Here is a 20,577-nt window from a genome sequence, read left to right as displayed (position 1 = left end):
AAAAAAAAATAAAGAAACAAGTTTATTGCCCATAAGCATTAACAAATCTTTTGGCCACTTGGAGGTGAAATAAACAAGCTGTAAACACAACATTGATATATTATCACTTAATAAAGTTGATAATGACAAACTTGTTGCCTATTTACACATTGAACTGATTACAGTATCAATCATTTGGAGTCGTGTTTCTGTTCCACCTGACCAATGTAAGTCCAGTATTTACTCTCCTCTTTGGTCTTTACAAACTCCTGAGGTAAACATCTGGGTCATCTAGCTGCTGAATAGTCCACCAGCTAGTTTCAGGTTATTCATCAGAGCTTCTTCTTCAGCGCTAATACAGCTGCCTGCTGCGGCCAAACACTGCATGGAACTGTGAAGTTTTTGAATAAATGAATAGGTAATAATGAAATAAATAATCACAGAAATAAATTGTGGAAAACATATGAATTAAACAATAGTTTGTGAATAATAAAATAAATTAAATCCATAAAATATAAATGTATAAATATGCTTTCAAGGTTTTTTTCCTAAACACTTACATATCACAGGCCACTTTTTTACTATATATTGTTACTTTTCATAATGCGACAAAAGGGATTTTATGGTGTGTGTGCTTCTTACCTCCATGTCGTAGAGGGCCATGAGCACAGCAAAGCTGCTCAGATGTTCACATGTACACACAGTGTGAGTGGCATTGGACTCCCTTTGATAACAACCATCTGTGGACCAGGCCCCACTCTCGTTCCAGTACGCACAGATGTAGCTCAGCTTAGCTGACTCCGCATTGTCCTGTGAGCAAAACAACACCGTCACGTCAAAAGCAGGCTTTTGTGTGTATGTCTTTCTTCATATTCGAGCACTCCCAAGTGTTTTGACTTCGGTGATTTAAAAACTGAGGAAGACGGTGTGACCGGTTGGCCTACCTGTAGATGTCTGACGGTGATGTTGACGGGGCTGCTCAGGTTCTGAGTGGATGGGTTAGAAACCACAACAGACACAACTCTGGAGGAGATCTGAAAGGAAGGACTCACGCCGTCCTTTTCGTGTCCTGTGAGCTTGTCAAAGGACCGGTTGACAGATATCTCAAGGTTCTTGTAGCTCAACAACGCAGCCAGGGCAAAACCTGTAAAAGACAAGAAGGAATACGATGATATTCAGTGATAAACCGTAAAAAAACGTGGCCTCGTTGCCAAAGAGAGGAGAAGTTTACCAGGGTATGATCCCATCCCAGCTGCTGTCGTCCAGTCAGTGTCAAGTGAAGCATTCTCATTGGTCAGATGGATTGGTCCAGTGGGGGGAGTCTTTCCCCTCTGCACTGCAATCTCTAAATCTATTTGAGCAGATGACTCATTTCAAATCAATCCAGTTCACAGCTTTCCCAACATCGTGTATTGAACTCATGCATGCACCTTCTCATCTATATAAAGGCCTATGAGCTTTTTACAGTATAATACACTATTCTAATCACAGCTGAGCTCGTGTCCACTGGTACCTGTCTCGGTGGTGTTTGTCTTGGTGCGGCCGTCTTTGAGCTGCGGGCCGATGAGCATAATGGCGTTCTCCACCGTACCGAGCAATCCGCTCACGTCTTTGCTGCTGCTCAGGTGACCGGGGGACAAGATGTCCTCGGTCGCTGTGAAAAGTTTCTGTCCAAGTTGCAGGACGCGAGAGGGAGAATTGAGAATACTGTGCGGGTTTGAATGTTGTACGAATGTGCGCGATTGTGTGTTTCTGTATCTGCTGCTCTGACCTTCAGTAGCACCTTTCCGTCAGACTTCCCTTCACCAGCGGTGCTCGGGTCAGACAGAGCCAAACAGCTGTTTCTCATCATGAACAAAATGTCTGCCAGGCCTCCGAGCGACTGAGAGACAGAAACGGGGAGAGAGAGTTAAATAAGACTGTGTGTAAACTCAAAACTACAGGCCTGCAGGGAGGTCTAGTAAAGTGAGGAAAGTGGTTGAAATATTGTTAAGAAAGCCCACAGTGCTTGATTATAACTGACCCTGCACTACTCTGAGCTTATGAAAATAAACCCTCTGTTCTTAATACATTGTTGCTGCGTGCTAATAATTTTGTATAAACTTGCAGCTTACCGGTGCAGGACCGCCGTTTCCATTGAAGCTGTCACAGTCGAGCTCTTGATGGAACGGAGAGAAACGTCAGATTATCATCTATTGAGTTTGATGCTTCACTCCAGTATGCATTGAAAGCAGAGGAGTGTGACAAAAAAAAAAAAATCTACGCAGCGAAAACAGCAGCTCTGAACAGAAACTCATCCTCGTTATCACATGAGACTTGCGCCACGGGTTATCTGGAATCAGTTGAGTCAACACAGAAAGTACCCAGAGCTACCGCAATGACATCTGTGTTGGGGAAGTTTGTCCAAGGAGGGCGTGAACATGTAGAAGCTTCATATGAGATAATAGCAAATAGTGATGGAGAGGAATCACGTACGCATTCACTCACTTGAGCATGTTGTCCTGTCGTTGCCGTAATTGGTGTATCCTTTCGAACACATGCACCAGTAACTCCCATTTCTGTTTTCACAAGTCCCGTATTCTCCGCAGAGGGCTACTTTCGTATCGTTAGCTTCTTTGCATTCATCGATGTCTGTGTTAGAAGGGCGAACATAAGACAGAGACATAATCGCTGACATTCCTCATGGGCAATGATTTCAGAGAGACCAGTCTGAAACCAATCTGAATATAGCAAATATGGCAAATGGAACAAATGTTTCTGTAATGTAACTACGGTCATGTGAGTTAATCGTTGTTGGCAAACAACTGCCTGCAACCATTGTGAGATGTTGTTAAGAGCTGCAATTAGTACAAGCAGGAGGCAGGAGCTGGCTTTGTGGTTTGGGTCAGAGTACAGGGAGCAACAATAGTTGAATCATGATGAAACAAAAGCATGTAGGACCTTTTGGAGATCAACCCGGATATGACACCGTTTTTTTTAATTTTAGAAATGTTGCGTAGCTGGAGGGAAGCTACGAACTCCCTGATTCTTCCATAATTGTACAGAGTTGTATTTGAATGTGAGAAATGTGCCCATATGTATCCCTGTTAATGTCGTCAGAGCAGTCGTTTCCCGTTCTTTACTGAGAAGCTCCAGGATTTTAGCAAAAGATGACGCTATCACTACAATCTCTCGACCGTTCGGATTATAGTAACTTAATAAAAGAATAACACATTCTTCTCCTCTTGCAAAAGAAAAGGGGAGATTATTTCCAGTAAAGTGAACCAATACTTTATTTGGGGTTTTGCTACTACAACCTCACTTGGTCTGGTATTACCAGTAGCTTGTGGTGGCGAATATTAGCTGACGTTAGCAAACCTAAGAAGTAGATACTGCTGTATGACAGAGATTACTGAATCTGTTTGCTTTATTGTGTTGCTGTTAAACTATGTTAACTCTTTTATAATTAAGGCCTCAGCATACTAAGTATATGTTTGGAAGTATTTATACGGGTTCAGAATGTTGCTGTACTTGGCCATGACGACGCGCTGCTTGTCACACTGTGGTAAAGACAGGAAACCCTGCTACCATGGAGCGCAGAGGACACATGAGGCAGCAGGTATGTTGCCGAATCCTCTTTCAAATGATAATCAAATAGTGAGCTTGGTTTTGGTTTTGGACCGTAACAGCTACACTCAAAGTGAGGGCAAAAGGCCTGGTGGCTTACTTTCACACCTCCGCCTCCATCTGGCCTATCAATACGTTCAGTGGCTGTGCTTGTCCCATCGTCTCTTTTAAAAAGTAACAAAAATTGTCAGAGGCAGCCACCACCGATTCCCAATTTGGTGGAAATGATCTAACAAGATGCACCGACACACACACACACACACACACACACACACACACCAGGGTTTTCAGGACTGTGTAGATGAGTACAGACCAAACTAGATTGAAAATCTCACTCACTCACCTTGTTTGTTTTGTTTGCAACTGTTTGGGCGGATCAACTTTCACCTTTTTGACTCTATTGAGCATATCGTTTAGTGATCTCCCAAACTCCCAGCACAGCACCAGTCACAAGCGTAGACACACATTGAATAAGTAGACTGTATTTACCTATGCAGTTTCCAGGGCTACTGGCGGCGTCGGTGTACCCAGAGTTGCAGCTGCAGTTGTAGCTCCCAATCAGGTTGGTACAATAAGCAGCGTGACTGCAGTTATCTGTGCGATCTCTGCACTCGTTGATATCTGACAGAAGAACAAGTGAAGATGGGTAAGAAACGTTCGACAAAAGAGAGACACTAATCACACACGCTCACACACGCTCACACACGCTCACCTTGACACTGTCCACCTAGCGTGAAGTTAACCTCCCCTTTAGCTTCTGTGAAGCCCTTCAGGCACTGGCAGTAGAAGCTGCCATTTGTGTTTAAGCACTTTGTGTGCTTGCCACATGGTGGTTTATCGTCGCACTCATTGTAATCTGTGTTTCGATACGGATAGAAAAAACAAAGAGAGAACAATTATATTGCTAAATCTCACAGGTCAATCCACTAATAAAACATTATTTTCAGTAGATGGTGAACCTGTCATTTTGATTGTTAAGCAGTCATTATCATTAGCTGTTTTTCTTTTAGCTCCATGTTTAAATTCTTAGATCACCACAATTAGTCACAAACAAGCTAATCGTGGTGATCTCAGAATTTAAACATCTCCTACTATTGTTTTCCTTGCAATCCACTCTGGACATGAGCGGTGCTTAAATGCCTAAAATGGAAAAACAAAGTGGAATGTCACCAAAAAAACTTCTAACTTCAGGAAGAGGTATTGCAAAAGGAACATCACTTCTTTCTGGGAGCTCTTGTCTTTAGTAAAAGTCACAATAGGAAAATTGGTAGACAGATTGGTAGACAGGGATGGTTGAAGTTAGAGGTCATGGCAGGTTATTACCAATACATCCTCCGCTTTCTGAGTAGGTGAAGCCCAAGGTACACCCAGAGAGACTTTCCCCCAGCATACACAATAGGCCTGTGGGGAAAGAGAGAGAGGCCATTTAGTTTCAATTCACAGTTAAGGCAACATCTTACAATAACAAGGACGACCTAATAAAGCAGAGCAACTATACCTGTGTATTGTGTGCCTTTTTTTTTTTTTTTTACTTTATTTAGCCATTCAGGTCGTTATGGGAAACTTCCAACCATAATTCTTCCCAAAAAGGGCATTTAAAGAGCCCAACTAACCCTTGAGTTGGCTACAAAAGCCACTTCCCTGGTGATGGCGCAACATTTGATCAAAAATTGTAACCCACAACAGTGGCGCCCCATTTTTAATTTTTGCCAGTGCCCATAAGAGCCCTGATCAAATTGCAACATATGAAAAAACTTCAATTACATGCAGTTTTGCTGCGGAGCTGTCACACGATTTCCCAGCGATGAAGCTTTTCATTTGCATGTGAAAAGGTACCAACAGTGGCTGGAGCATCGCTCTAGGGATCAGTCTTTGTGTCGGTCAGTTTGGTCCAGGCTGAAACGTCTCTGCAGCTTTTGTATGATTGAAATTCTTTCCAAACATTTCTGGTCCCTAAGGGATAAATCCTAATTACTTTGGTCGTCGCCTATCTTTTCATATAGCACCAGCAGCAGCAGACTCCTGACCTTTCGGTGGAAATGTCTCAACACTTTTGGGGGAATTTCCATGAATATGGTAAATGTTACACCCGCTAACCATCTGCATGTTAGTATTGTCATTCTGATCATGTTAGCTTGTTGACTTTAGCGTTTAGCCAAAAACATTTGTAGCCCTGGTGTAAAAGTATGATGTGGGAGAGACGCGGTGAAAGAGGGAAAGAAACAGCGGGCAGTCACAAAGTCAAAAAACAAAAGAGCCAGGTCGAGTAAATCAAGGAAAAATGGTAGCAGAAGGTTAAGAAACCAACACACACTTTAATCTATTTAATCTTGATTCGTTAGCCTGACTGTTAGTGTCTGTACACGCCTGAATGCTGTGAAATCATGGGAGTTTGCCGCTAAGCTAAAGTTAGCAGAAATGCTAACGGTTTGGCTACAGGCTGCTAATCGACTGTATCGGCAGCATTGGCAAGCGGCAATTTCTTGTGTGACTGGTGAATGAGTGAACGAGTCGATGGTGAGCTTGGACCTGGGTTAGCTAACCTGGGTTGGCTAACCCTAACCCTGAGCAATTTTCAGAAGTGATTGTAGAAATGAAATGATTGTAGTGGTTATTTTCGTCCTCCTGGAAAACTCCCCATGACCAAACCCCCTTGCTGCTCAGATTATCTACAAACCACAACAGACACTTGTCAGTCACATTGTCTGACTCATGATTCACTGATAAAATAGAAAACAACCCCCCCCACCCCCAACATGGTGTAAGTAAAAAAAAAAAAATTGCCTAAATCCCTCCTGTTTCTCCATCCCTGGTTCACAATGAGCGCTCTGTTGTTCCCTGATGAAGCTGGAGCTCCTGCAGTAACACCAGGCAGAGGTTGACAGCAACAGTGAGTGTGTGAAACAGTGTTACTGATTCTAACTTCATGACTACATAATTGTGAGTAGAAACAAAGCCTGGAAATATACAAAGCGTGAATTTATGCTCAGCTGATTCTCATTCACCAGTAGTGGTGAATGAGATAGTTGTGTGTCACATAAACTATCTTTCTTTATAAGCTGCAGGTTGCATTTGTGTCGGTCTGACTCTCTTCCTGTTGCATTCACTTTTGGCCTGATTGAAAGGGGAAGTTATAAACACAGCCAACATGTTGCGTGTTGTCAGGGTTTCTCACTATGTGTATTTTGTGACATATGAAAGCAACTGCAATTTCTTAAAAACCAAAGGCCTCATTTCACTCTAGTAAAAAGTTAAGCTGACTTATAAAAGCTGTAAAGTCACATGTTAACAATTCGACACCTATTTCAAAATGATGGGACCAATTGCTTCTGCTAACCTTTGAAAAGACAGTTCTGAAAAAACTTAAAATAAATTCTTGCTTCAGTACCTTAGTGCTCAGTAAAAACATGATTTTATTGATCACCAATAAAACAAACTGGACAGGCTCGTTATTGTTCGACATCCTACTTGCATATGAATTTAGGCATTAATCATTAACAGCTGTTATATACTCTTATATAGTCCAAAAAAAATCGTTGGACACAGTACTTTAGGGTCCTACATCATGGAATAGCTCCTTTTCTCAAAAACATTCAAACTTTCACACTTGAATATTTGCTGCCTGCTGCTGCAGGAAGCAAGGTTGATGAGAGTGGTTGAAAATCAAAACCATGTAACCGTGGGCCAGAAAACCAAAACAGTAATCTGTAAGAAGCTAGAATTCTCTGTAGTGCTGAGGGGAAAAGGTCATACATGTGTTCCACCTTTCTAGTTTTGTTATAATGAGTGCTTGTGCTTTTGTTGAACCAACAATGTGACAAGGAAACATGTTTAAAATAGATAAATAAATAAACAGAATATTACTTTTTATACAGACATTATACTTATACAGTATATGTACTATTACCTGTAGTATAGTGGTAGTTCAGTGTAACCTATTATGTTTTGGATATGATGTAATAGGTATGTCTGACATATCGTATATAATGTAGGATATCTGTACAAACTTTTTTCATAAATGTGTTCTATGGCGATGAACTATGTCTGACATAGATGTATAAATAAATAAATCAAGATCTGTGGTTTTGCTCTCAAAAAATCACATTCTTCCTGTTATCGTGAGTCATTGGGTGCCATCAGACCTCTGCACGCTGCCACAACTCATCCAGGCTCTGGGTTTATTTTACTCGGACAGCGTGAGGAGCTGCTCTGACTGACCCGGTCAGTCCTGTGACTATCCTATTTACCAATATAGATAAGTGATTTATTTACACGTGGTTCTGTACCCCATAGTCCTAGTGTGTCTGCCTGAAACAAAAAGTAGAAGTACATCAACTGAATTACATCACTTCCCCGTACTTTTTATTTCATGTCTTTTATTTCTCAACCTTCACTCACCCACCCAGTCACACACACACACACACCCACACACACACCCACACACACACTAACACTCACACACACTAACACACACACACACACACACACACACACACACACACAAACACACACTGAGCTCTCATTGATGGACTTACCCACAAAAAGTAGCGCCTTCCAATACTCCATGTTAAAGGCAAACCAATATCTCCCACACAGCTGAAGACTTTATCAAAACTATGAATTGGTTGTAAATCTGGTTGAGGTCCTGTAATAAAAGATCCTGTCGCAATGATCAAGAAAGATTCGAGTATTTTTCAGACTTCTCAGTAGTCCAATGTCCATTAAATCCAGAGTGAGAGTAAACAAAAAGATAAATCCTTTCTGTAGAGGATAATTGTATGGCAGGGGAAATAACTGTGAACCTTCACCAGCTTCTTTGCTCTTCAGATTCAGACTCTCAGTCTCAGCCCGCCTTCTCCGCCTGATTCCCCCACCCCTCCCTCCCTCTCTCTCTCTCTCTCTCTCCCTCTCTCTCTCTTCCTCCCTTTCACGTATCTGTGCGGCCTTGTCTTTGCCACTCTTTCTTGCTCTTTTCTTTCACTACCATATCTTTCCATGTGAACACATTTCTCACACTGGCACCCTATCACATTGCTTTGCACAAACCCCCCTTCTGTCTACGCCGTCTTTCACATTTCCCTTTTCGCTCCAGCGGGCTCTATTTCAGGAGCTATTCACAACACTCTCATGAGAGACAGAGAAAGAGAGGAGGAGGGGGGGGGGGGGACAGAGACCGACGAGAGACCTATGACTAACGCTCAATCTAAGCAGCTGCTGTACTTGAGTTTTGCCAGTAAGTAATCGTATATCTGTTTCCATTCTTCCAAACTCCTACTCTAAATCTCCTCCTACTTTTCCTTCTCCCCCCCCCCACCCCCAAAATGTTCAGCCCTTCACCCAATTCCAGTGACAAACTGTCTGCGTTTCCTCAACCCCCCAGACAGCAACAAAACAGACTGGAGACGGATGCAGGATGACCTCTATTAAAGTGAAATTCTCCACAGGACCCCAATAATGTGGTTCAAGAGAAAACAGGGTTGTATACAACTCGAGTTAAAACTATCCACACACATGTTTTATATATTTCTACATAATGACTCGGCTAGTATAAACCAGTAAAGGAATAAGACATAAATATGTGAAGACACTTATGTAGAAGTGTTTGGTTGCTTTGGTTTGGCAAGTGCTGGATGAGTCTAACTACATGGAAACAAAAACTCAATTGCAGCAGCTTCAACTTTAACCGTTACACCCCATCCCCCTCGGTCACTGTTGCTCAATCTGACCTGAAAAATTCTAAAGAATGAGACAAAGACAGGTTTCTCCTTTCTAGTTTGCAATTTAATTGGCTCAAATTGGTTTTAAGAATTTAAGTTGGTTAAAAAGTTAATATCCAGCTGACTTGTTTTAACCCCAAGTCTTGTATCAGAATGCAAAAGAAGGCCAAAGTCTATTTTGTTGCATTTTCCACACGTCACTTCAATGGTTGTGTGTTCCAATGACCTATTACTCAATACTGTGCCTGAATACATCCTGTGTAGACACAGACGGAGGACCAAAGCTGCTGCTGCTCTGCTCCAGATATCCTGTGTAACCTCCACTTCTGCCAAGTGAAGCCAATCTGGAAGTCTCTTAAGACTTGCATTCTCTCAAAAGGACAGCAGGGGGCGACTCCTCCGGTTGCAAAAAGAAGTCTGGAGATGGAAGTCTATGAGAAAATGACCCTACCTTTCACTTGATTTATTCCCTCGGTAAACATTGTAGACATGAGTTTATGGTCTCAATCGCTTCAAGTCTTCTTCAACACAGCATGATGTTCATTTAGTAAATTATTTTCTCTTTTAGAGTAAAATAGACCATAAAGCGGAGTATGCTTTAGGGCGGGCTTACTGGGATTGACAGGTCGCTGCCGCTACCTGAGCCGTATACGGCGTCTCTACGTCACTCCTCAGCATTCCAAATATGGTAACTTCCGTTCATTGGTTGGGAAAAAAAAATAACATGGTGTCAGCCGTAATCCAAGATGGAGACGGTGAACTTGAGGCTTCAAAACAACAGTCCTTAAACCAATGGGTGATGTCACGATGACTACATCCACTTCTTATATACAGTCAGCCGTGTCACGGTGACTGTGATCACAGGAGTGTAACTTCCCCAAATCCAATAAAGAGCCGGACAGAGCCAGCATTGTCACTGATAGCATCAGGGCTGCCTTCAATGCAGTTGGGAAATATCACACAATGAATGTGCTTGTTGTGAACAGGACTTTTTCTTTTGCATATCCTGTAACCCCACAAACTAATTAAGTTAGCTAATGGTGAGCTAGTTAGCTCAACATGCTAACAATAGAAGCTCAAGTTGGAGCAGATAAACAATGGTTCTGATCCATGTCTACTTCTTGTTCAATGTACGTATTTAGATTGGAGCTGTGAGTATTCACTTGCCTCACAGTTCTGTCTACAATACTCGATACATTCAGATGCGTCACTCTACACTACTAGAATCTGAACTCCCTTTATTCAGAAAGTGCTTTCAAAAATCAGACTACACTCTTATTTAAAAAGCTGCAGCTTTTCAGTACCAGTATCTGTTTGAGCCACCTCACATAAACATTACAAAAAAGAAACATAAATGCTTTTTCAGTGCATTAGCAGCTCTAACACAGGGCACTGAATGCCTTTGGCATTTTACACTGCACACAAATTAGCCAAGCAGCTAGCAGACTTTAGTTAGTAATTTACTTTCCTTACTCATAGCTCTTCTACTTTACAGTTTTTGCCCGTTGCTTGAACACTATAGACCCATGCTTAGACTAAAGTAACACAACTTGAAGCTTTTGTTACCATACCTCAAACACATGTACCCATACCTTAAACAAAAGCGCTGCTTTGCACTCTAGTTGCAATTCTGCAACACACTTACTCTTTTATGCAACACACTTGGTCCTGCATACTACACTCTATTTCATACATAAGACACTTCGTTCAAAAATGAAATCTCAGGGTGCCATTTGGAAAACACATGTATCCAAAATACAATACACATCGGGTAATTGCAACCACTCAAATACACACCTGAAGGCACTTACTTGCAAAACTGAACACCAATCAGCCAGCTACAAAAAGCCCTCAGTTTAGCCATTTCAAGAACTTTGCAAGCATGGATGGAGGGAGAGCAAGAGGCAGAGGCAGAGGCAGAGGTAGAGGTAGAGCATGAGGAAGAGGAAGAGGAGGAGGACAAGGTCAAGGTCGAGGAGGCCATGCACGGACCCTTATTCCTGATGATATAAGATCAACTTTGGTGGACCATGTCATCAACCATGGCCTGACTATGAGGGAAGCTGGGCAGAGAGTCCACCCACATCTAAGCCGCTTCACAGTGAAATCTGTAATAAGAACATTCCGACTATAAAACAGGTATGTCTTCACCTCTCTATCTTCTACTCTACTCTGATGGTATTTACAGCACTCTACTACAGTATATCACATTACCACATCACGTGTGCAGGGTGCTAATGCTCCCTTTGCAGCCGAAGTGGTAATTTTTGTGAAACATACCATGATTACTTATAATGAGATGTTTCAGTACAGTGGATGATACAGTATATACAGTAAAGTACTGTAAGAAAAAGAAGCAAACCGATGACAATTTGTGGTTGTATTTCACTAGAATGACTAGAAGACCTTCTGGGGGAGGACGCCAACGCCTGTTCACACAACGGCAGGAACTTGCCGTTGTGGACCTAGTGAGGGCAGACAATGCCATCCGTCTCCACCAGCTACGACAGAAAATACTTGCAGACAGGCAAGTGTTCAACAACATAAACCGTGTGAGCATCACCACCATCAGACGCATCTTGGGAGAACACAACATCACCATGAAGCAGCTCTACAGGGTCCCATTTGAGAGGAACAGTGTCAGGGTCAAAGGACTTCGAGCTGAATATGTACGGGTAAGTGTAACTGTCCTTTACATTTACAATACAGTATTTCTGAAATCCAGTAGCAGCTGAATATGTACCATATCAGTACCACATGGATCCATTCGGAGAGCTACACAGGTGTGTAGCACTGTAGTACAGTAATATGTTTTCTTTTTTGTTACAGAGAATCTTGGCCATGGATGGAGCTGCACAGCCTCATGAATTCATTTTCATTGATGAAGCTGGATTCGACCTGAGCAAAACAAGACGACGGGGTCGTAATGTAATTGGCCAAAGGGCAATTGTGCACGTCCCGGGGCAACGCGGGGGAAATATCACAATGTGTGCCGCCATAAGCCTTCGAGGGCTTCTGCATCATCATGCAAAACTAGGTCCATACAATAGCCAACATATACTCACATTTCTAGATGCTCTCCATAATATAGTTGTACAGAACAGACCAGATCAGCCCAGGTTTGTGGTGGTATGGGATAATGTCAGTTTCCATCGGGCTGCTCTGGTCCAGGCCTGGTTCACCAACCACAATCAATTAGAAGTGGTATACTTGCCCCCTTACTCACCATTCTTAAACCCTATAGAGGAATTATTTTCGGCTTGGAGATGGCGTGTATATGACCGCCAACCACATGCCCGCATGCCTCTTCTGCAGGCAATGGAACAGGCCTGCGGCGACATTCAGGTGACAGCAATCCATGGATGGTTTCGTCATGCAAGGGGATATTTTCCCCGGTGCCTAGCCGGAGAAGACATTGCTTGCGATGTCGATGAGGTCCTGTGGCCAGACCCCAACAGACGGCGGGATCCATGAGCCCACGTATGCACAATTGCCATGATTTTCTGTGTTTACAGTATAGTGTTTTTTCTATTATTATTATTTTCTTTTTTGCTTTATCTGAATTCATGTTACTGCAATGTACAGTGCTGCAATGTACAATATTGAGTAGGCCTATTTGCTTTTTTGGTTGTTTGAAAATGTGCCTCCTGAAAATATGCCTTCTGAATAAACAGTGAAAATCAAAGACTGCAGTGTTTTATATAAAGTAGACTAGTGTGTTCCCCCTGATCTGAAAGTGTATGCATATGATGCAAGTATGTCATTTTGTCATCAGAGTTACATTTTGACAAAGGAATGTTAGGTTTTGATAGCAGAGTTTCAATTTGACACAGATGTGAATGGTATATTTCCCAGTGTTGTGTCATGTTTACTTGTGTGTAGAGTTTTGGCACAATGAGCGAAGTTTTGCAAAATGTGTTCAAGCAACGGGCAAAAACTGTAACTTGATTAAAGTCACTGCATCTTGCGACAGAGCAACACCACGGTTGAATTTCAATCTGCATGCTTGTTTGAGCGGATCGATCAGTGCAGGTCAGCACAGTATAGTCAAAATCCATATCGCATAGGGCAAAATTATACCGGTGTACTTGTTACAACTTTAACACGTTCCACCCTTAAAGTCAGTTGAATTTTGCTTCTGATGTAAAAAGACACAAAAACATAGATGCAAGATACAGCAGCTCTAAAAGATATTATCTGAGAGTGAGTTGAGTGAGAACACAACGTACTTAATGTGTAGGACATTGTGAGATGATATAGTAGTCATGGTTCCGTTGCAGCAAACAACAACAGAGTCTACCCCATGCCAGACTCACAAGCTTGTGATGCAAATGATAGGTGTAGATAGGTTATCTTTTCATGTTGCACGCAGTGATGGGGTAGATAGGAAGCAAGTGGTCAACAACACTTTGCTGCAAAACATACACAACTGTTGCACGCCGTGGCAGCAATTTTTCACAGCAAGCCGCTTGTGCGTTGTTCTCAGCTCGTTCACAGAGAGAGAAACGCTGGTTGATACGACCTCTTTTCCTCCCTTCAGTCTCTCATTGTCGCTCTCTTAAGCATCCTCTTGACTCTCTGTCATCATTTCTCATCATATTCACGCAGACAGAGGAGCAGAAATACAGAGACAAATGAGCAGACGCATGGAGACAGACAAATCACCCGCACATGTAGGCAGGAAGAAGATGAGAGAATGCAAGTTCATGTCCCCTCAGCATCTCCAGTAAACAAAAGGCTGAATAAAAGCAGATGCATCTAGCTAACACATCGTTGTTGTGTTTGTTTGTGTTGTGTGTGTGTGTGTGTGTGTGTGTGTGTGTGCTAGCAGCTAGCAAACATTAGTCCCACATGCATAAAATGGGCGTCAGCCCATTGTGACCATTAGTCATCCAAAAGGAAAAACTGTATGGGAAAAATGCAATCTGTCAGAGGGAGAAGGACAAGTTGCAGTGATCATTAGAGAGTAATGTCAATGAAGTTGAACGGGGGGGTTAAATGTGAACTGCATGAGTATGTGACCCATTGTCACTGGATTAAAATAGCCTGAACTGAAACTCTTTCATGACCACCTTTCCATACTGACACAGTGCTGTGCGTATGCAAGTACACACAATGGCAGTGTGCTCATTTTCATGTATCCGTCTGTAAGCAACTACCTGAAGCACCCCAGACATGTAACACATGTTGTGCAGATTTGCCTTTAAGAAACATCACGTAACTGAATGTTTTTTTTCCTCACTTCCTGTGTCCTGACTTACACTTCAGAAACACCTGTATGTTGTGAGTAAGTCCATGAGTGCATACAGTATGTGCAAGCTTTATCATTAGGCTCAAAGAACCGCATAATTGTAAGATCCACTCTTACATTTGTGCTTGTGTGCTTTTGTGTGCATCTTTGTCACTTAAAACAAAAGAGGTCTTGATCACAAGACTTAAGTAAGGTTACAACAACCGGACAGTAATGGGTAATTTGACTCACTGGACTCCACCTCTCACTAATACTGTAAAAGATACACCCCAGTGCTTGACGCCACCAATTTTACACATAGGGTTCAGCTTATGGTACATTGTACAAGGACTTGATAAGTCATAGAAGTCTGCAGCTATGCTAGCGGCTCTGCTAAAAGCTAACATTAGCATGCTAGGATTTTCAAAGTGCTGATGCTAAGCATGTATAATGTTTACTATGTTCACCATCTCAATTTAGCGTGTTAGCATGCTAACATTCTCACACTGTTGATGCTAAGCATGTATAATGTTTACCATGTTCACCATCTCAATTTAGCGTGTTAGCATGCTAACATGCTCACACTGTTGATGCTAAGCATGTATAATGTTTACCATGTTCACCATCTCAATTTAGCGTGTTAGCATGCTAACATGCTCACACTGTTGATGCTAAGCATGTATAATGTTTACCATGTTCACCATCTCAATTTAGCGTGTTAGCATGCTAACATTTGCTCACTGGAACAAAACACAAATTGCAGCTGAGACTGACGGGGATTTCATCAGTTATGCAGGTATTTGGTCACATTTAGACATAATGATGGGGCCCAGATGACAAGTTAAGGGATCTAACCTTTGTATGGATATTTCACTAAAGGCCAAAAATGTCAATGCGCTAGTTGTTGAGATATTTAAGTCTGAACCAAAGTGGTGGGCAGGCTGACATTGCGGCGACATAGTCATTTATCAAAGTTTATTTTAGATTGTTGTTCAGGCAGCCATTGCTTTCCATTCTGGCATCTCCATGACAGCTGAGCAAAGTCCATCTACTGATGAAGACAATTGAAATCTTGGATTGTCTTGTCAAAACAATATTTGATATGTTTTCAATAACATGGCTTAAGAGGGCAATGGCAAAATGGTAAAATTGTTGTCGATACACTTTTGGGTTTTCAAACTGTAGGTATGACCTGTCCTCAGAGCTGCTGATCTGCATGGCTTGTGAAACAGACTATTAGGCTGCAACCATTTTAAATGAGCATGAGAAATCGTCTGTCAAAGGAAAAGAAATCATTCATTTGCTTCGTTTGTGTTGACATGAAAGGTGACTTCCCGGTTGGTGCCGCGTCTCAATTCATCTTTTCTCTCCATGCCCTTCCAATGCTTCACTTTTGTGTGTTAGGCTCATTCTGTATATTAATTACAAAAAAAGGGCTGCCGTTGCCGTTGCCGTTGCCGTTGCCGTCACTGTGTGCGCCACAGTCTCAGTCCAAATACTCAAAATGTATTGAAAAAAGATTGATGTGTGAATTTACTAAATGTTTCAAAACATGTTTTAATCCAACGAAACATCATGCTTCAATATTCATATTCGTCATAGTGTTTGCTTTTCCACTTGCTAGCACACACACACACACACACACACACACACACACACACACACACACACACACACACACACACACACACACACACACACAAAAGAGGGTTGCAACTATATCAACACATATTCAGAGCTTCATTTGAAAACCTCAATAGAAGCTTTGAATGTAAAATAAATTGCATTAAGTTCAGCCCTAGTGGTCCAATCAACTTTGTTTGTGTTTCCCATTGACAGAACCAGGGCTGTTTGTGAACACCGGGTTTGCTTTTCGTTGAGCACACAGAGCAGACAGCTAGTCGACTGTGAGGAGATATGTGCTGAATTTGACAAAAAGTGTTTTGGATAAAAATCCCAGACTTCACCTTTTGAATACGTCTTATATGTCTAATTATGATTAAATCATACAAAACTAAAATGAGGGGTAAAAATGGATTATGATTATTTTTACAACCCTGTCTGTCAAATTGATGTCAAATGAGAAAGTCTGACACTGCCACAGCAGCAGAGGTGTTAATGTATTCTCGGCCTAAAAGCCTTTGTGGTTTAGATTTATAACTAAACCACAAAGGCACCAGAGAAGCCGAATACATATAAATACATGTAAGCAAGTATGTTACTGAGTAGTGTAATCATTTCATTTAGATTTGCTAATCAACTTCAGTTTAGAAGCTATGATAAAGCCTGTTTTTTTTCCCTTAACGAAGCCTGACAGATTAGGAAGAGAGATTTAAAAGATTCATGTTTGTATTCTGGAACAGTATTTTAAATCATAATTTTTCAAAGTTAGGGTTCGCAAGCCAGCCGTGGATCGTGGGAAAGAATGGATCCTCAAGGGGATGTCAGTAAATGAAATATAAATCAGCCGTTGTCAACTACAGACAATCTCCCAGTGCAATAAATTCTGTGCAATACCCCGGCTGCCCACAAATTTAATGTTGCTTTAAAGTCATTGTCATGGCTTTTACAAGTGGCCCTATGTTGCATTTCTGTAGTTTGGTGGAAAGATTCTGTATAATGTTACAAATGTGGAATGAAACTTGTGACTAATAACAGTGCCCAGAGCTGCTGGCACACACACACAAACACACAAACACACACACACACACACACACACACACACACACACACACACACACACACACACACACACACACACACACACACACAAACACACACACAGGATCTTTCCATATGGAAACAGAGGAGAGTAAATGGATCATAATCACACAGTTGCAGTTTCTGTTTACATCCAGAGACTCAGTCAGCCACAGACACAGACAAATCTTTGGAAAAAATCTTTTCACTGTTTTTTGTTTACAAAATTTGGCATCGTAATATGTTATTTTCGAGTGGATGAGGAGTGGATGAATAAAGAGATTATCTTTCTCTGTTGCCCTTCACTCAGTCGCCACATCCTTTTTCCTGCCCCTTCTACACGCTTTTTTTCAGCACCTCTTTTCTTCTGAAGGTAGTTAGAAAAGAGAATAATTGTAAAGAAAACAGATCTCATTCAGTCCTCAGTTTTTGTCTACTATTGTTTTATCAACACAATTACAGAATATAAGTAAAAACCTACTGTATGTGTTGTTGGGTTTGACATGTGACATACCGTACATGTCATATGAGTTTCCCCTCACATCATCACCTCGTGTGTTCAAACAAAAAGTGCTGCTTAAACTTTTTCCGCACCACAAGTGGTTTCCTTCTGAAACCACGAACACCAGCGACTGTCAGGAGGTAAGATATAGACACACAAACACACTCGCACACAATTGTTGTTAAGATTCTGAATGCCTTCGATAAAAAGTAACAGCTTCTGCTTTGCAGGCAGAAAATAGGTAGTGAATGTATGTGTGCGTGTGTGTGTGTGTGTGTGTGTGTGTGTGTGTGTGTGTGTGTGTGTGTGTGTGTGTGTGTGTGTGTGTGTGTGTGTGTGTGTGCACTATGCGTGATAAAGACGACCTGATGTGGTTTGAGTTCCAAGTAAAGAGAAGGAGGCTGTGATCACAGGACTTATCAACAATGAGTGGTAGCGTTGGTGCTCAGCAACCAGCAGCAGTGTCTTTACATAAGATGGAGCTGGCTGTGGTTTTAATGCCAACCACCGCTGGATGCTACTGACAACTGGGCTGTTATTATGTGTTTCCCCCACCTACAGCCACCCTGCTATTAAGGCTGTTAAAGAAATACCATTAAAACAAAAAAAGCGATTTTAAGAAAATTAAAATAATTTACAAAACACATCAAACTAAGACAGACATCTGTTTGTTTTTTTTATTGTGTGATGTCTGTTGAAGCCAATCTGTGGTGTGGCCTTGGGGGAAGAAGTGACTCTACACTTTCGTCTGAATCTCATAAAGTATTATTCTGAAAGGTTTAGTCCCAGGGTAGTTTAAGGCCATACCGGATTTCACAAACCCCTGGGAAATGCTGTGACGGCCCTCTTTGCCATTCGCGTCACCGTTAAAACTATTAAAACATAACTCAGGCAGAGGCCAGTAGCTCTTGTCAGGGCTGCGTCGAAGCCAGGTCGCATCTCTGTGATGAATAAAGTGTGTGCGCGCCTTCACAGCCGAGAACAGAAACAACAGACGCAGCAAAGATGCTTTCAGTTCACACTCGAGCTTCGATGCGAACGATCAAAGGTTTTACAGCACTCGCTGTATGTCAGCCTTCATCATGGTGCCTGTGGAAGTCAACCTTAAGGTTTATGAAACAATTCAAAAATACAGAATTAAACATTTATGCTAGAAAAGTCTCTCATATATGTTCGTGGTTCCCAACAAATATGACTTGTGACCCCTTAAAGCAGGGGTTCTCAACCTTTTGATTCTAAAGGCCCATTTCTTGGGACCAATAAATGAGAAATAAACTCAAGGTAAAAGTCATCTACCTAACAGTGGAAACACGTTTGTCTCTACCTGATGTGATTGGGGTGATATTCTAACCTTACTGGTCATTGCATTGTTTGAATTCATGTTTTTTTTTTAATGTGAATTCATGATCACATTTAGATACAAAAATAATAAATTACCCCCAAAAATATTTTTTGGAGAATAATAATTTTTGAGGGAAATATCCGACTCTTTAACTGTTAAGTGCTGCGCTACGTTCATCATATTTTCACTTATGAAAATGATTTTCACTTATTCACATGGCCTGCTACAGTGAGAGTGAACCTAAAGTTGTGGGCAAAGTGCAATCAGGAGGCTTTTGTGGTTTGGTCATTGCGAACATCTCCTTTATATAATATATATATGTATATATTACATAATATTCATCCACATCACATAAGAATAATCACTTAATGGAATATGCGGCCTGTGTTTTGTCCCGCAGTGACCTGTGTACATTGTCCTTCCTGTCAGCTGTTAAACTTAACTTCCTCAGGGGAATAACCGACTCTTCCTTTTTCTATGCATGACAACATATTAGCTGAGTGATATAGAAACTATTTGTTGAGCTCAGCGTCATTGGCAAATTGCTGTGGCTTCCTGTTGCACCACTTAGAAACATTTAATTTTCTCAATGTGAGATCAGGTTTGAAGGTGGTGTGTGTGTGTGTTTGTGTGTGTGTGTGTGGGGGGGGGGTCTGTTATGCGCTCTGGCTGTCAGCCAACACAATACAGGAACTGTGCTCCCTATCAGCCCATCAGCTGGCCTTCCTACCAAGTAACAAACGGCTGCCCCGCCACAGCTTATCCAAATTCACCAGGTGGAAACCATAGCAACAGACTTGACAGGCCCACCTATAACTTCCTGAGGAAGCTGTCACGTCATTGGTTCCTTCCTGAATGACCCGGTTTGCCCATATTATTACTGCAGGGACATCACAATGATCTTTATCCAAAATTATTATTATTATTATTATTGGAATATATGGCGTAGAGGAAGAAGAATATTTGGGAGTGTTTTACTCTCGCGCTACACGACTGATTGCTTGTGTTTTCTTCTTCTTTCCTCGCCTCTTAAGGCTAACATAAGCAAAGTGTGCTCCTGAGTAAATGTAACGCTGTTGTTTACTCCTACTGTAATACAAACCAATGCGACGCAAAACTGCGACAAACCGTGCGAGTGTGTGCGCACATCCTTTTTGAGGGATGTCATCTGGACTCGTATGAACCTCACTGTTTATATCAGACTCCATTAGAGGCCATATGTCCACGTCTAGTTATTATGTATACAAAGGCATATGCAGAGAGAGAGAGAGGGGGATCACATTTAATAAATTAGAGTTTCCTCTCTCTGTCGCTGATGCATTTTTTCCCCTCCTTTCCAGCTCAATAGCTCTTTATCCATCTAAATTAAAGAACCAATACAGATTTCCGTCCTCTAACATCCTCAGGAGTGCATCTATTTTGTCTCCTTCATCCTCCCTCCCTCCTTGTCTGTGAAGTGAGGGGGTGGAGTGAGGTGACGGAGGGCAGATGTTTCCTCCCC

General features: G+C 41.8%; 1 protein-coding gene across 1 annotated transcript; it reads right to left on the bottom strand.

The window, feature by feature from the left end:
* Positions 1-11: 11 nt before the first annotated feature.
* LOC137885501 (adhesion G protein-coupled receptor E2-like) lies at positions 12-8,457 on the bottom strand. The gene is made up of 12 exons (XM_068727826.1): positions 8,121-8,457; positions 4,909-4,986; positions 4,298-4,441; positions 4,075-4,206; positions 2,467-2,610; positions 2,094-2,137; positions 1,751-1,861; positions 1,493-1,646; positions 1,211-1,330; positions 924-1,123; positions 622-789; positions 12-370 (listed from the first exon to the last, which is right to left on the bottom strand). Exons 1-12 carry the CDS (start codon positions 8,149-8,151, stop codon positions 332-334), a joined length of 1,365 nt encoding a protein of 454 aa, XP_068583927.1. The 5' UTR covers positions 8,152-8,457; the 3' UTR covers positions 12-331.
* Between the last annotated feature and the right edge of the window lie 12,120 nt (positions 8,458-20,577).

This window comes from Cebidichthys violaceus, unplaced genomic scaffold, assembly GCF_023349555.1.
Source record: "Cebidichthys violaceus isolate CVI_PGR_0920_01 unplaced genomic scaffold, fCebVio1.0.p SCAF_4, whole genome shotgun sequence".
In the NCBI taxonomy this organism is placed as follows: domain Eukaryota; kingdom Metazoa; phylum Chordata; class Actinopteri; order Perciformes; family Stichaeidae; genus Cebidichthys; species Cebidichthys violaceus.
The sequence above is the reverse complement of the archived record's forward strand: the minus strand, read 5'-3'. Positions and strand labels throughout refer to the sequence as shown.